Below are 16,523 nucleotides of genomic sequence, written 5' to 3' on the forward strand. Positions count from 1 at the left end.
CAAATAACCTACCCCAAGTAATTAGCCTTTTTGGGGGGGAGATATGATGTAACTTATATATGGGACCAAATACTACACTTTTGACTACTTTAATACACATAAGTGAATTTGTCCTAATACTTTTGGTCTCCTAAGATGGGGGGACTATTTACAAAAAGTGTTGTAATTTATTAACGGTTCACTTGATATGCATGAAAATACCCTACAATTAAAGCTGACAGTCTGCACTTCAACATCATAGTCATTGCATCATTTTGAATCCAAAGTGCTGGAGTACAGAGCCAAAACAACAACATGATTGTCACTGTTCCAATATGTTTGGAGCTACCTTTATATCAATTAACTCAATCTAACAAAATAGTTGAAACCCCAAGCTCTAAGAGCAAAGAGTCTGACATTAAACTACTAACAGGAACTGTCAGAAAGAAAGATGTTCATAATAACGATAAAAGCCATATCCCTGGCTGTGGAGCTGACATATTCATTCAGTCCTCTCTCTCTCCTCCACATTTGTCCAAGCCATAATTTACACTAATGCCCTGACACCACCAGCACTGGACACTCATTTGGAGCTTCAGCCTCCTGTCACCTGGGAAATAATGTCCTGCTACACCACCTTCTTCTAAGCCCTCTCTAAGCCCTCTGCTTTCTCTCTCCTCTCCTCCATTTCTGCCCTGCTCTCGAAATCTAGCTCTTTTCTCTGTCTGCTCTTCTCTCCTCCATCTCTCTTTTCTCTCTCTCCTCTCCAGCTGAGCTCATTTTTCAGGGTAACAAATGGGGATGTTCTCTCTGTCTCTCCGCTCCACTGGCAGAGTGACTGAGCTGTACTCCTACTGTACTGTCTACCGCTGGTCTCCTCTAGACTCCAACACCAAGTCCACTCAGTCCGTCTCAGCCATCTCTAAGACTACACCACTACACTACACATGGCTACAGCTACTCTCTGCCCCTCTGACAGCCTGTAATCACCAGAGGGTGTTAAAAATGGGGGCAGAGGAGCTCATGCTGCTACATACACTATATATACAAAAGTATGTGGACCTCCCTTCAAATTACTGGATTTGGCTATTTCAGCCACACCAGTTGTTGAAAATAGAGCACACAGCCATGCAATCTCCATATACAAACATTGACAGAAGAATGGCCTTACTGAAGAGCTTAGTGACTTTCAATGAGGCACCATCATAGGATGTCACCTTTCCAACAAGTCAGAGCTGCCCCGTAAGTGCTGTTATTGTGAAGTGGCCTAAGATCACAATGCGCAATGCCAAGCGTTAGCTGGAGTGGTGTAAAGCTCACCGCCATTGGACTCTGGAGCAGTGGAAATGCGTTCTCTGGAATGATGAATCACGCTTTACCATCTGGCACTCCGATGGACGAAGCTGGGTTTAGCGGATGCCAGGAGAACGCTACCTGCCCCAATACATAGTGCCAACTTTAAATGAGGAATAATGGTCTGGGGCTGTTTTCCATGGTTCGGGCTAGGCCCCTTAGTTCCAGTGAAGGGAAATGTTAAGGCTATAGCTTACAATGACAGATAGATGATTCTGATAGATGATTCTGTGCTCCGAACTTTGTGGCAACAGTTTGGGGAAGGCCCTTTCCTGTTTCAGCATGACAATGCCCACGTGCATAAAGCGAGGTCCATACAGAAATGGTTTGTCGAGATCAGTGTGGAAGAACTTGACTGTCCTGCACAGAGCCCTGACCTCAACTCCATCAAACACCTATGGGATGAATTGAAACGCCAACTGCGAGCCAGGCCTAATCGCCCAACATCAGAGCCTGACCTCACTAATGCTCGTGGCTGAACGGAAGCAAGTCCCCACAGCAATGTTCCAACGTCTAGTGGAAAGTGTTCCCAGAAGAGTGGGGGCTGTCATAGCAGCAAAGGGGGGGGACCAACTCCATATTAATGCCCATGATTTTGGAATGAGATGTTCGACGAGCACGTGTCCACATACTTATGGTCATGTAGTGTATATTTAAGAGTTGAGTGGGATTGTGAAGTACAGAAGAATAGGAGGAAGAGTGGGTGAGGCGTTATAGAATCATAGAAAAAGGAACATCACCGTTGTTAAAGATGGCCAGTTTCAGTTCCCTGAGCCAGTAAAGGAATCCTTCGCAGTGTGTGGCTATTATGCACATATATGCACTAGGCTGTGTGTAGGTGAAGCTGATGGTGCATGGTGTGGATTAATACCATTTACAAGCATTGATATCACTGATTTGATGTACATGTAGGTGTCAGCAGGTACTAGCATTGATATCACTGATTTGATGTACATGTAGGTGTCAGCAGGTACTAGCATTGATATCACTGATTTGATGTACATGTAGGTGTCAGCAGGTACTAGCATTGATATCACTGATTTGATGTACATGTAGGTGTCAGCAGGTACTAGCATTGATATCACTGATTTGATGTACATGTAGGTGTCAGCAGGTACTAGCATTGATATCACTGATTTGATGTACATGTAGGTGTCAGCAGGTACTAGCATTGATATCACTGATTTGATGTACATGTAGGTGTCAGCAGGTACTAGCATTGATATCACTGATTTGATGTACATGTAGGTGTCAGCAGGTACTAGCATTGATATCACTGATTTGATGTACATGTAGGTGTCAGCAGGTACTAGCATTGATATCACTGATTTGATGTACATGTAGGTGTCAGCAGGTATTAGCATTGATATCACTGATTTGATGTACATGTAGGTGTCAGCAGGTACTAGCATTGATATCACTGATTTGATGTACATGTAGGTGTCAGCAGGTATTAGCATTGATATCACTGATTTGATGTACATGTAGGTGTCAGCAGGTACTAGCATTGATATCACTGATTTGATGTACATGTAGGTGTCAGCAGGTACTAGCATTGATATCACTGATTTGATGTACATGTAGGTGTCAGCAGGTACTAGCATTGATATCACTGATTTGATGTACATGTAGGTGTCAGCAGGTACTAGCATTGATATCACTGATTTGATGTACATGTAGGTGTCAGCAGGTACTAGCATTGATATCACTGATTTGATGCATTTTTATCTGGATTTTTTAAATGTTATTTTGTCTCTCACTGTTCAAATGAACCTACCATTAATATTATAGACTGATCATTCTTTGTCAGTGGGCAAACGTACAAAATCAGCAGGGGATCAAATACTTTTTTCCCTCATTGTACATGTGTCAGCAGGTATTAGCATTGATATCACTGATTTGATGTACATGTAGGTGTCAGCAGGTGCTAGCATTGATATCACTGATTTGATGTACATGTAGGTGTCAGCAGGTGCTAGCATTGATACTAAGGGCTGTAGGATCATTCAGTGGTTGGTGAAACACCTCAAAGGATCCAGTCTCTTAGCACACTCTCACACCTCTCTGCTGCCTGCTTCTCTGCTCTGCTCTGCTTGTCCTCATTATGGAAAAGCTGTTCCACTTGGCATCACATTTAACCCCTCACTTTCCACTGAGACAAGCAAAGTGGGTCACAGGATCTGAAGCACTAAACATGCCAATGGGAAGTACATGCTGCTAGAAACAAGAATGAAAACTGAGTGATGGAGAAGACGGGAAACAGACAGGAGGAGGCTTAGTGACAAGACGTAAATGACAGTCTGTCAATACTGTATGGATAGAGAGAAAGACATTACAGACTGGAAAGGGACACACATCCAGTCAAGAAAGGAATATGAAAGCTTGTGTAAATATGTTGAGTAAATAAGGAAGTAGTTGCCTGAAGGAAGCTTTCATTCAAACCTACAATCAAACCAGCATATTGTTTTTCCACCCTAAACATATACACTGTTAGAAGTTTGGTATTTTCATAAACTGCAGTATAACAAAATGGCTGAATGAACAAATAAGTCAAAATAGAGTTTACAGCATTTTCTGTGGACTACAATGATGGTTGCAACCAAACAAATTCAGTCAAATAATATAATTACTGTATTTAATTAAGCAAAATGATTAACTAGCTAGGCACTATAAGCTAACATTACAAGTTCAACATAGCATGCTTCAGACGATCCACAAATCTATAAATGAATCATGGTTCATAATACAGTTTCATGCCACACGACACAAGGGGGTTTGTTGAACCAATAAATACATGTCATACCACGAAAAAATTGTGAAGACACATCCAAAGCTTAATTCAAAAAAAAGAATGCATTTTTCCTTTAATGATTTACATTTTACAATTCTACAGCAGACCATTAGAATGTTTCCCTCTTCAGAAGGCTGATTATATATCACCACCTGAAGCAACTCTAAATCTTGGTCCAGGGGAAACGTTGGGGAACCATAAATGAAATGTTAGATTTTTTTTTAAAGTAAATAAACAATATGTTCTATCATGTAATATAAACAAACCTTTCATATCTGGAACAATCAATATTATATGTAAAATATTAAATTACAATAAAGCACCATTTTCAATAATAATAATAATAATAATAATAATAATACAGACAGACATGACTGCTTCATGGTTTTACATAAGATGATGTAGTACCTCTGTTGGATTGCTACTGGAACGATGTCTAGATGACGAAGTGGAATGCTCAAATGACATTACAAATGTGTAAGAGCAACGTCCATTTCAAAAATGTGAATCTCATTCATGGATGTAAAAATAATACATGCAACCACGTGGCTGACTACACATTTCTCGGATAACATTTCATTGCGATCACCATCTACACAACTAGCCTAACCAGTGTGATCCAATTAAGTAATGAGCGAGACAAGACTAAAAGCAAGATTATCAAGTAACAAGTCACTGTCCTTGTTCTAATTCACAACAGATTGCTTTGAAGTTGCTTCATAAATAATGCCATAAGCACCAAGTATTCTCAGTGTGGATACAGAGGGGAAAGAAGGGAGGGAACACAAAATGTACCCACTTAGTCCAAGTTGCCACACTAATACAGTATCATCTACCCCTTGACCTACACCAGACCAAAGAAAAAACCTCATTCTGCAGAAAACATTGCAGTCAGTTTCCCACCCACCCGGTCTCCCTCCCTCGTATACTGTGGGTGCTCTGGACAGCGGCTGCAGAGCTGCAGTTCATATCATGCACGCCACCCCTCAGTGGAGTTGTCCTGGAATTTACAGGCCTGGACGTCATTCTACAGTACACACAATGTTGATGCACTGTGCATTTCTTAATGCACCATTGACTGCTAATCTTCACTCAAATTGGCAAGGCAGTGCACAAACATACCATGTACAGAAAAGCATGGTACCTAAAATCCCTCCTCACTCCCACACACTTGCAAGTCTATGTACTTAGAGAAACAGAGAGCAGATCCAATAAAACTGTACATTTTAGAGCTCGTAGACAGTACTTAAACCGACTGGAATCAAAGCCCTACTGCCCAAAATCACAGAAACATGATAGACACACTTGTTTTAAAACTTAAAAACACATTTTTATGTCAAAGTAATCATGTTGTAGAATGTGCAAACGTTTTGTGTAGGCCTATCTTCCTGACATGTCAACTTCAGAGAACAACCCATTCAACTATGTTACAGTACAATAAGAAGGCCTCCACATACTACTAACTAGAGGGTTCAATGTGCCCACCTTGAGGCTAACCTCTGCTATGACAGACTATGAAAGGACGTCATGCCAAAAAAGAATTGTGGAGATCAATTCACTACATATTTTCCTCTTGCAAATCACTGATCTGACACATAAGATGGTTGTATTCCCAAAATAAATAGAAGTAAAACTGTTAAGCATAAGCATTACTCGATCCACACAGATGTCAATAAAACCTCTGAGACATTCATATCATAACAGTATCCAAGAGAGGGATTAGAACAAACACCAGTAACCAAATGACAAACATAACGATAGGTAGACTGTGTAAATTGCTGTTTAAAAAAACATCAGGGCAGAGATATGCTCCTCATGAACAATTCTGTACAATAATGTTGATATATTACAAGCTGCATCAAAGTCAGATGAGAAGAACAGGTATAAATCAGTCTGTATACTGGAGGTCCAGATCCACTAGCCCATCAGTAACCACTAGCCTCAGTCTTTTGGGCTTACGGTCTGAGACTGGGGTACTCAAGGAGTGGGAGGATGTGGGAGCATGGTGGGGTGTTGGTGGGTGGTCTATGGGCTGGTACTGCTGTTGCGTGTCCCTCTTGCAGTGGTCATCCTGGCCTTTAAGCCCTGAAAAGCCCCCCACAGAGAAAGATGGTGAGTGTGAGAGTTGGGGTCCACATGGCTCCAGAACCAGCCTCCCCTGGGTGCCCGAAGGCTCCATGAGGCAGCGGTACGTATAGTTGGTGGGCGGTGACCCTGGGTAATCTCCCAGGCCCATGGTGACTGAGTGGTCACCAGTAAAGTTGACCACATAAGGTGGACCTTGGTGACCATAAGAGTAGGAGAAGGAGGAGGAGGGGGGGGGCTGCTGTTTGTTTGCTGGTGTCTGTGATCCAGAGGGAGAGCTGTGTGCTACTTGGGGGCTATTGTGCTGAGACATAGAGGGAGAGAGCGAGGTGGAAAAGGTCAAGTCTGAGGAATCGTAACAGAGTTTGTCAGGTGACGTCGATGTGGCATAGGAAGAGTGAGGGTTCTGAGAGTGCACAGCACCACAGGGCTTGTCCTGATTCAAACGTTTGCCATGAGAACCATAACTCTGAGGTGCTTGGCTGGGGAAAAAGAAAGGCCTTGGGAGAGTGGAGAAGTTTTTGCTGCCAAAGTTGGTTTCAGTGTATTGAGGTTTGTCAGAGGGAGGCTTCTCCAAAGCTGTCGTTGTACTTTTACTGGATGTCTGGAAATAATCTGGATGGACTTTGTCATTGGGAAGATTTGACTTGATGGGGTAGTTTGATGCATTGAGACGAACTGGATCTTTTCCTGAAATGATGCTATAACTGGGCATGCTACCTTTATGGCCGCCAGTGCTAAAACCTGAACATTTGTTACTCTGGTGGACCTTGTCAATGTCACTGTACCTAGATTTGGCAATATGAGGTTTGGCCGCAATTTTAGGGTTGCCAGCGACAATATTAACTTTAGAAGGGGCACTATTCAAATTCTGACTTGGTTTCCCTCCTTGAAACTTAAGCACACTCTGGATCACACTGGAGCTTTTGTCATACGTGTTGCGAAAAGCATCTCCTACATTAGGATTTAATTGTGAGCCAAACTTGTTAGAAACCACTTGAGGTGAATGGACGGACTTGACTGAGTAATTCTGGGGCACAGTTTTGAAGGAACTTGGCACTGGCTGAGAGGCGGAAAAAGATTGAGATTTATTGGAAGAGCTCATCAGGTGGAAGGGACCCGGAGTTTTGACTTGAGGCTGGACCTTAGAAAAATTGGAATGAGCAGAACTAGCCTTAGTACCATTGGTGCTCTGATGGTGAACATTGACTGGGGTATTGTGGGAATGGGAACCGATGGATGGAGTATTTGTATTAAACATGAATGATTCTTTCTGAGAGTAGTGGGTTTTGGCTGCTGAAGATAAGGCCTGTGTCTTAGAATCTTCTTTTGACAATTTCATCCCAGGATTTTTCATCAAAAAACGATCCATGAAAGTCCCCTCAGCGCTGCTCAGGGGTGTAAAACAAAAATTTGCATTGAGCTGTCCTCTGTCTTTGGAAGTATCCTTAACTCCACAATCCAGAGACTCATTTTTGGAGCACACAAGACCATTAAGAAATTGCTGATCCTCTGCATTGAAGATACTTCCTGGGCTTGGAGGGCCAAGGTATGGGGTTTCTGGGTTCCAAGCATCCGAGGGGCTATGAGAGAGGGGACTACTAAAGGGCCCGCTGGGTGGATCCATTGGACAGAGGTCTATTGGGGAGGTTTGGAGGATGTTCTGTGGATGATAGAACCCTTCAAGATTGAGACACTGGAAGTCGAGGAGATCTTCACAGCAATTAGCAAAGCTGGATTCTGTGGAAAGCATCCTTTCTGGAAAACTGAACGGTGGTGACTGAGACTGGGATGGAATCTTTGAGGTGGAAGCAGTGTAATCAGAAGGTATGTTTTTTTCTAAGGATTGTGACTGACATAACCCTTCTGAGAGTTTAGAAAGACTATTGTCTATCTGTAGCAGGTTATGACTAAGACAAGAAGTTCCCATCTCTCCAATTGCAACCTTGCGAGCAGTCTCTGTTTTCTGCCTTTCTTTCCGTCCCCTTCCCCTTCCCCTTCCTCCCCTATTAGTGATTTTTGGCATGGCCCTCTCATTCATTGTTTCAGGAGCATAGGCCATCACATCAGAACCCAAAGGTTGGGGTGAGTTAAGGGTCAAGGGTGAGAGAGATAAAGTGAGGGGGGGGGGTTCTTTTTTCAGAAGAACAGCAGAGGAATCTTTTAAAGTGTTGCACTTGATTGCACTGTTGAGTTTCTGGCAGGTGGGAGGTTGAGAAGGGCACTCTTCTTTTGGCTTAACGCATGTCATTTCCTTCTTCTCTTTTTCAGACTCTGCTTCAATCTGCTCCAACACCTGGCTGTCCACCTCCCATACACCCTGTATTTTTCTCCGCAGTTTGATCCGTGGTAAGGGTTGGTCTTCATCCTTTACTTTGTGTCCATGCAGTTCCCCACTGTCAACCAAAGTACTCTCTACTCCGATACAAGTATCCTTCACTTGTTCTCTGTCTTCAGCCAAGGATGGAATATCTTTTTCACAGATTCTAACAGGACTTGGTGTGACTTGATAGTCACATTGCAGTCCCCCCACTCCGACAGACATACCCTCACTAGAAATTGTATGGCCCTTTTCTCCTGGCAGTTGCTTTACTCCATAAACAACCTCGTCTAGCACCTCATTTATCTCTACCTCGCTGAGCTCCCCCTGTCCTTTTTTTTTCTCTTTCGAGTCTACAGCTACAACCTCACTCTGCCTGTTCATCAAAATGGGACCTCTATTTTTCAAACTCCCCAATCTGCCTCGTCTAACTTTACGTCTCTTCCAAAATCGTACGTCATGAGTCTCCTTCCCATCTGCCTGGGCACCCTTCTCCATTTCTAAGTTTAAGATTGACACAGAATCTAAAATGGCCCTATAAGGCTCCAATTGTTGTGAATCAATAGACTTTTCTGCTTCAATGATCAAATCCTCTCCTCCTGCAGGTCTGTCCAACTCCCACACCTTGCCCCTCTTTCTCTTAAAACGAATTTTGAAGTTGAGGCTCTGCCCTTTCCCGTTCTCTTCCTTGCATGTTTGTGAGGTGAGTGAATTCAGTAACTGTGATTCTGGCTTCTTCCCTCCTTCATTTACATGTTCTTTTTTAGAATCCAGTGAGATTTCACCATGTCCTGCTTTGTGTTTGTCCTCATCAGATTCATTCTCCAGTACCTCTGAGTCTCGGGTCCCTCTTTTATACTTTCCTGCACTCCTCCGTGGCCGGTCTTGTTCCAGTTGATTGACTCTGGGACGCAGCATTCTGGGCATTGCATTTTGTTTTGCTGTCCTCTTGAAGGTCTGTGTCCGAGATTGGACCCCAAACTCTGAAACGGTAGACTTAGGGTCCCTATTAGACCGCAACCCACCTCTACCGCTGTCCTCCAACACTTTGATAGCTTTAGTTTCTCTTCCTGAACACAGAGTAAGATTCTGTCTCAGCTCTGTGGAGGGTTTGAGGTCCTTGGAGGATGGCTCTGACACAGGAGAGTTGATGCTCTGCTCAGAGTCAGTCTCCACCGAATTACGGAACATCCGTTTCTTCAGAGGAATGTTGGCCTGGGTGTGTGTCTGAAGATATTCTGAAGGAGGGGGAGACTTGGAAAGCCTCTCTTTCGCTGGGATTAAATCATCATTACTTTGTGACGAGTGAATATGCAAGTCTTGACCTGGACCCTCAAGTTTCATCTTATTAGCCCTTCCTTTCCCCCGTTTGGTAGTTATCCCACTTTGTGTTGTTGCATGAGGCAAACTATTTGTCTGTGCATCAGATAATATTTGTTCCCTAACCTCTTTCCCTCCATCATTATTTGCCTCTCTGCCATCTTCCATTTGTTTATGGTTGGAAGAAATTAGATCTTTCTTTCCTGTGTTCCCACTTCCTGAGCCCCCAGCCTTCTGATCCCGCTCTTTTCTTAGAATATCAGAAAGCAGAACCCTCACCTGTTTGATGACAACACCCTTCTTGTCCATAGTTATACTACTCCCCATTTCAGACACCCTCTCATTCTTACCTCCATCCTTTCTGATAATGCTGTCACAACTTTTGCTATTTTGTCCTCCTGCTTTTCCATTACTCTGTTCTTCTGCATCATTTCGCCCTCTAAGCACCATCTTATCACAGCCAACAACTTGAGATTGTACACTTTTACTATTTAGTTTAGCCCCTCTATCAATGTCTTTTACACTCCCCCTATGCCCCTTCCCAGCCACACTAACCTCCTCCCCCCCACCAGCAGCTACTATTTCAATGACCTTCTCACCTGCCCCTTTCTCACCATGTAATAAATCGACCTTCACCACAGCAGTCTGTTCCCTTCCTACATCAACTTTGTTCATCTTAGCCTTGAAATACATTTCCCTCACCCCTTTCTTACCTTCAGCGTCTGACAACTCCCTGCCTGCTTCCTCCATGGACTTCTGCTGGGACCTGGACACTCTGGTGTCTACCTCTCCTCCCTGTGTAGCTGATCTAGCCATCTGTTCTGTTTGCACTGGTACGCTGCTCTCTCTTCTCACAATGCCCTTTCCCTCCAATCCTGGACAGGCCCTTTCTTCTGCTACACTTCCCGGCACAGACACTCTTATCAAGCTAACTGTGACTTGCTTCAGTCCTGACATTACCGGAACATGGTCAAGTGAGGGGGAAGAGAGGGAAATGGTGCTAGGGGTGGTAGTGACAAGGGGAGTACTAATGGGTTTCTGGTGATTCCCAGGCTTCTTGGCTTTGTCCAAAGCACTTTGGCAAACTTCAACTCTTTTACCAGAGGGTTTGCTCGCCACAAGTGTCCCGTCAGTCCCCGATTCTCCAATGGTTTTGATTTCCAGTTTCAGATCCACTGGTTTCTGATCTGCATCCTGAGCCTTGCTGCCTTTGGGCCCGCCTCCACCAGTGTATGTTCTGTTGCTGATGTATGCCACATCATTGTTGTTGCTGTTGGTGTTATTTTCTATGGTTATGCAATTGGTTCCATGAATATCTTTGATAACATTGTGCGTGGCATCTTTTCCACTACAGCTATCCATGTGTTTCTGAGGACTTGCGCTGTTGCTTTTTCTGCAAATGGGTTTGGTGAGTTCAATGCGCTTGCAAATGATTTTGTTGTTCTTCTTGGCTCTGGAAACAGACTGGTGTGTGTGACAGTTTCTGATCATGCTCCTTGTTCTGGAAGAGATCCTTGTCTGGACAGATACTTTTTCCACCACTCGAAGGGGCTTTCCACCCAGTATCTGTCCACAAACTGCTGGTCCAGCATTCTGTTGAGAAGACAAGGAAGGGTGAAGAGTGAAAGGCTTCAGGTTTAACTCACAAGTATTGCTGCTCTTCTCTTTTTTGTCATTCTCTTTGGTTGTACAGCAGAGAGCAGCTTGTTCCTTCCTCCACTTGTCTTTTGTCTCCACATGTTCAAGCTGGTGCAGCAAGGCCCTCTCTTTGCTGGTGGGGTCCTTGCAGCTCAACAAGAAGTTGAACGTGTGGCGCCGTACTCTGACCCGAAGGTCCCTCAACACCACCTCTGATAGGGATGGCATTATCAGCCGTTGCTGCTTCATTCCAGATATCCTCCTTTGCCCCTCCTGTTTCAACCTTTTGGTCTTCCTGCTCATCATCAGAGCATTTCTCTTCATCTGCTGGGTAAATGAATTCCTTGAAGGGATAGCTGAGACAGGAAGACAAAGAACTAAGAAATTCAGGCAAAACCAATAGCATAACAAATAAATGCATACTGCACCTGACATTACATTCTAGTTGCATACTGTCACTAACTGTCTTATCTGCAATACATTTAGCAATAGACAGTTTATTGCTCAATGACCAATACGTAGTACCACTTGTATCTTCATAGAATGAGAATTTCGGGCATTGTTAAAAGACATGAACACCATTAGCTTAATGTTTGAAACGAGAGACACAAACTTACCTGAATTTGAAAATGTAAATGTAGGCCGAAATGTAGGAGGACAGGGTGCTTTCCCTCTGTTAAGACGAAGGTCTGTGTCTCTGAGGCGGTACTTCTGGCCAGACAGGTCATTAGAGTCATCACAACCAGGCTGCCTCTCTCTGTGTCGGAAGTGACCCTCTCCTTTCCTAAATAATAAAGAAATAGTATAATATTACACGTCATTATATAGTACCAGTCAAAAGTTTGGACACACATTCAAGGGTTTTTCTTTCTTTTTTACTATTTTCTACATTGTAGAATAATAGTGAAGACATCAAAAGTATGAAATAACACATATGGAATCATGTAGTAAGCCAAAAAAGTGGTAAACAAAATCAAAATATATTTAATATTTGAGATTCTTCAAATAGCCATTCTTTGCCTTGATGACAGCTTGGCACACTCTTGGCATTCTCTCAACCAGCTTCATGAGGTAGTCACCTGGAATGCATTTCAATTAACAGGTGTGCCTTGTTAAAATTAAATTTGTTGAATTTCATTCCTTCTTAAGGTGTTTGAGACAATCAGTTGTGTTGTGACAAGGTAGGGGTAGTATACAGAAGATAAACTTATTTTGTAAAAGACCAAATCCATATTATGGACTTTAGGACATGAAGGTCAGTCAATGCGGAAAATATCAAGATCTTTGAAAGTTTCTTCAAGTGCAGTCACAAAAACCATCAAGCGCTATGATGAAACTGTCTCTCATGAGGAAGCCACAGGAATGGAAGACCCAGAGTTACCTCTGCTGCAGAGGATAAGTTTATTAGTTACCAGCCTCAGAAATTGCAGCCCAAATAAATGAATAAATGTTACTTGAACCCACTAAGGGTTCAAGTAACAGACACATCTCAACATCAGAGGAGACTGTGTGAATCAGGCCTTCGTGGTCAAATTGCTACAAAGAAACAACGACTAAAAGACACCAATAAGAAGATGGGGCTTGCTTGGGCCAAGAAACACAAGCAATGAACATTTGACCAGTCAAAATTTGTCCTTTGGTCTGGAGTCCAAAATTGAGATTTTTGGTTCCAACAAGTGTGTCTTTGTGAGACGCTGTGTGGGTGAACGGATGATCTCCGCATGTGTATTTCCCACCGTAAAATCATGGAGGAGGTAGTGTTATGGTGCTTTGCTGGTGACATGGTCAGTGATTTATTTAGAATTCAAGGCACACTTAACCACCATGGCTACCACAGCATTCTGCAGTGATGCACCATCCCACCTGGTTTGGGCTTAGTGGGACTATCATTTGTTTTTCAACAGGACAATGACCCAACACACCTCCAGGCTGTGTAAGGGCTATTTGACCAAGAAGGAGAGTGATGGAGTACTGCATCAGATGACCCGGCCTCCACAAACCCCCGACTTCAACCTAATTGAGATTGTGAAGGAAAAGCAGCTAACAAGTGCGCAGCATAAGTGGAAACTCCTTCAAGACGGTTGGAAAAGCATTGGTTGGAAAAGCTGGTTGAGAGAATGCCAAGAGTGTGCAAAGCTGTCATCAAGGCAAAGGGTGGCTACTTTGAAGAATATGAAATATATTTTTTTTTAATCTGTTTAACAATGTACAATGTAGAAAATAGTATGTATGCATGTATGTATGTATGTTAAGCTGGTCATTGAGACAATGAGCAGATATGTCTCAATCCGCTCACCTCTCACAGGTGCAGCATTCACACATTTCATTGTCTTCTCCAAAAAAGCTGTCGCCATAGTAACAGGTGATCTCCTCCCCAGGTGCGATGGGCCTCACCACTTTTACACAGCCTCCATTCTTATCGCCAGGAACAAACTGGAGAGAAGGGGGAGGTGAGGGAAGAAACAAGGTGACATCGCTAGCCCTGGGGATGTAACACTTCAAACAATAAAACCATAATAGTACAAACAAAAGACACAGACGAGGAGGATAATAACAATAATCATGTATAACATAACATAAAAAGGGAACAATGCTTAACAGAAACAAACACACAGAGTGATTAAAAATATAGAAGAGTACCATGACTAATAATATATAACATTGTTGATTACCTTACAGTTTGGTCTGCAGTCTTCCCCCAGGAAACAGAAACAAACGTATGGTTACAATACAGATATAACAACTTAAAAACACTGGAAATTATGCCATGCGTCTGTATAATAAAAGTATTGACCATTAGCAAATCCTGTGAAGCTCTGCTGTAGGGGAGCACATTGAATAACAGGATTAGATTAGTGCATTTGATTTGATCACTCTAGATCTAATATATGACTTGTTAGGATTGCCTAATTAAGAGAAATCCCATAAGCAGATGCTCTGTCTGTGTGTTCTGTGATAGTGTATGCACAGTGGATTTCTGTTTTAGTGTGTGTGTACAGTGCCTGTACAGTGTGGCAGACAGTAACTGGAGTTGAATCTTGAAAAACTCACCGTGGTTGATGAAAGCCGCAGGCCCAAGCCAGAGTTGTGCACAGCGCTTACGAGTAGAGTACATCACACTAAAGTCATTCACCCCTGCTCTCAGAACAGCACTGTCTGCTGGACTCAGCTCGGCTATACAACCCAACAGAACCTCCATCCGCTCACCTACAAACCTGCAGCATTCAGCGTCACAGTTAAACATGATATATAAAAACACAGACAAGATTTATCTAATCTGCAGAGTTACACATGACTATTGAATGCAACTGTTAAAAGAAGTTGATCCTTACCAGTGCTTGGTAGAGGTTATCTTTGCTCCGTTGGTTTCTGAAGAGTATCGGTCACATGACTCAATCTGGACACCACTATCCAACAGGAAGGCACAGAGGTAACGATACACCTGAAGAAATAATAGCTGTCAAGACCATGCATATAGCCAAGCATGTTCATGCACACAATCATGAATACCCACAGAGTGAAAATAGGTCATATTAGCGAACTGCCCAAACTAATAAGAAAAAATGACAGAGGCAATAAAAATAAATGAACAAATGAAAGAAATTACACTGACTAAAGAAAGGAAGGGGCAATCAAAAACATACTTCTAGTGCACACTGATATAACAGGGTTAACTGATCCTGCAAACACACACTTACATGCTGTTTCAGTAGTTCCAGACGGTGTGTTCCCAGTCCAGTGAAGTAGTCACAGGCCCAGTCTCCCACTGTGAGGGCCTCAAAGGTGGCCTGCAAGTCATGTGTGCGTTGGAAGCGTAGCAGAGTCTCTTTGAGGTAGCCCCAACGACGGACCTCTGGGGGGGGACTGCAGGGCGACAAGAATTAGGTGTGTGCTGTTCTTCGCATTTGTGAATTAACTTTTCACCCTCTCTTTGAAGAACGCTGAAGTTGTGCCTTAACTGCCTGATGAAGACTGATTACTAGATGCATAGAGGAACCATCAAGACCAAGCACAAGAACAATGGTACAATGCATACATCTATGGCAAAAGTTTGTCATTTCACACAATTTTGTCAAATATAATGTAATGGATAGGTGTAACGAGATTACCTGACGTTCATTTTATGGGTGCTGAACCCCAGCAAGGGGTCCAGCACCAAGCTGGTGGCCAGATCATCCGTCTCACACAGCTCCATCACACTCATTTTACTGCATCCGTCCATCGCCTCCCACCATCAGCATGCTGAAGGGACAGGGTTCGGGGTCAAGGGACAGGGCGATGCGACTGACAACCACCCACAACTGAGTCAAGTTGCCCTCGTATCCCCATACAAGCTAACGTTAGCCTTTATGTACGGCTTCGATAAGCTAGTTCTAGCTCAAACATCAATAAGGTTGTTAGAAACTAGCAAACTGACCAGCTAACTAGCCTTCTGATTTTGATGTCTAAATTAGCATCATAGCTAGCAGCTAGCTACCGCAGGACATAGCGTTAAGCTGAAAGTCTAGCTAGTTAGCGTCTGACTCAGGCATAAGCAAACATGATAAATATAACTAGCTATATTGATTTATACAAGTTAGTCTGCAGATATATTTAGCATAACATTACCTGGGAGTATTTGATAACGAAAGCCGTTAGCTAGATTGTATCCGTAGTGGTTGCTAGCTAACCGCTAGCTGGCTATGTCAGATGTCGAGTCAGCTAACGTTACGTAGCTAGCTGATCCGCCGAAACACAGCAGTTTCTTGGTGTTGCCTCGTTGATTCAACGCTGCAAATGTAATCAAATTAGCTAATCAGCTAGTTTCCACAGCAAAACGACTGACCCGAGGGAAGGAATATATTTTTTTAATGTTTGTTATTCTCGTATCAGAAGTTGGGCGAACAACCACTGAGGTATGCGAGTAACACTGCTGCAGTGAAACCGAACTAGGGCCATATCCGTTGTTTTTCATTGGCTAGTGCCAAGGTCAATTTTACGCCAGTTACGAAATCTCTCACAGGCCATTTGTCAATAGGGAGAGGATGTACTTCAGTT

The 16,523-nt window shown here is 43.1% G+C and overlaps 1 protein-coding gene across 2 annotated transcripts; it reads right to left on the reverse strand.

Annotated features, from left to right (window-relative positions):
• Positions 1–3,945: 3,945 nt before the first annotated feature.
• Positions 3,946–16,422, reverse strand: LOC116374488 (uncharacterized). Of its 2 annotated transcripts, XM_031827913.1 has the most exons (10): positions 16,095–16,422; positions 15,596–15,728; positions 15,185–15,350; positions 14,819–14,928; positions 14,538–14,701; positions 14,159–14,178; positions 13,783–13,919; positions 12,104–12,270; positions 10,562–11,842; positions 3,946–6,208 (listed from the first exon to the last, which is right to left on the reverse strand). In XM_031827913.1, the coding sequence occupies exons 2-10, from the start codon at positions 15,706–15,708 to the stop codon at positions 6,012–6,014; spliced, it is 2,355 nt and encodes a 784-aa protein (XP_031683773.1). In that variant the 5' UTR covers positions 15,709–15,728; positions 16,095–16,422; the 3' UTR covers positions 3,946–6,011. The 2 variants fall into 2 exon arrangements, with proteins under 2 accessions (XP_031683773.1, XP_031683772.1); XM_031827912.1 differs by having other exon boundaries at positions 3,946–11,842.
• Between the last annotated feature and the right edge of the window lie 101 nt (positions 16,423–16,523).

Source organism: Oncorhynchus kisutch, linkage group LG6 (assembly GCF_002021735.2).
Source record: "Oncorhynchus kisutch isolate 150728-3 linkage group LG6, Okis_V2, whole genome shotgun sequence".
In the NCBI taxonomy this organism is placed as follows: Eukaryota; Metazoa; Chordata; class Actinopteri; order Salmoniformes; family Salmonidae; genus Oncorhynchus; species Oncorhynchus kisutch.

Excerpts from the sequence above, each read along its gene's own strand:
- LOC116374488 (XM_031827912.1), bottom strand. The coding sequence starts at position 15,708 with ATGGACGGATGCAGTAAAATGAGTGTGATGGAGCTGTGTGAGACGGAT. Across the intron at positions 14,702-14,818 it reads ATAACCTCTACCAAGCACTG|GTTTGTAGGTGAGCGGATGG; the intron begins GTAAGGATCAAC and ends TGAATGCTGCAG. Across the intron at positions 13,920-14,158 it reads ACTGCAGACCAAACTGTAAG|TTTGTTCCTGGCGATAAGAA; the intron begins GTAATCAACAAT and ends CCTTCTCTCCAG.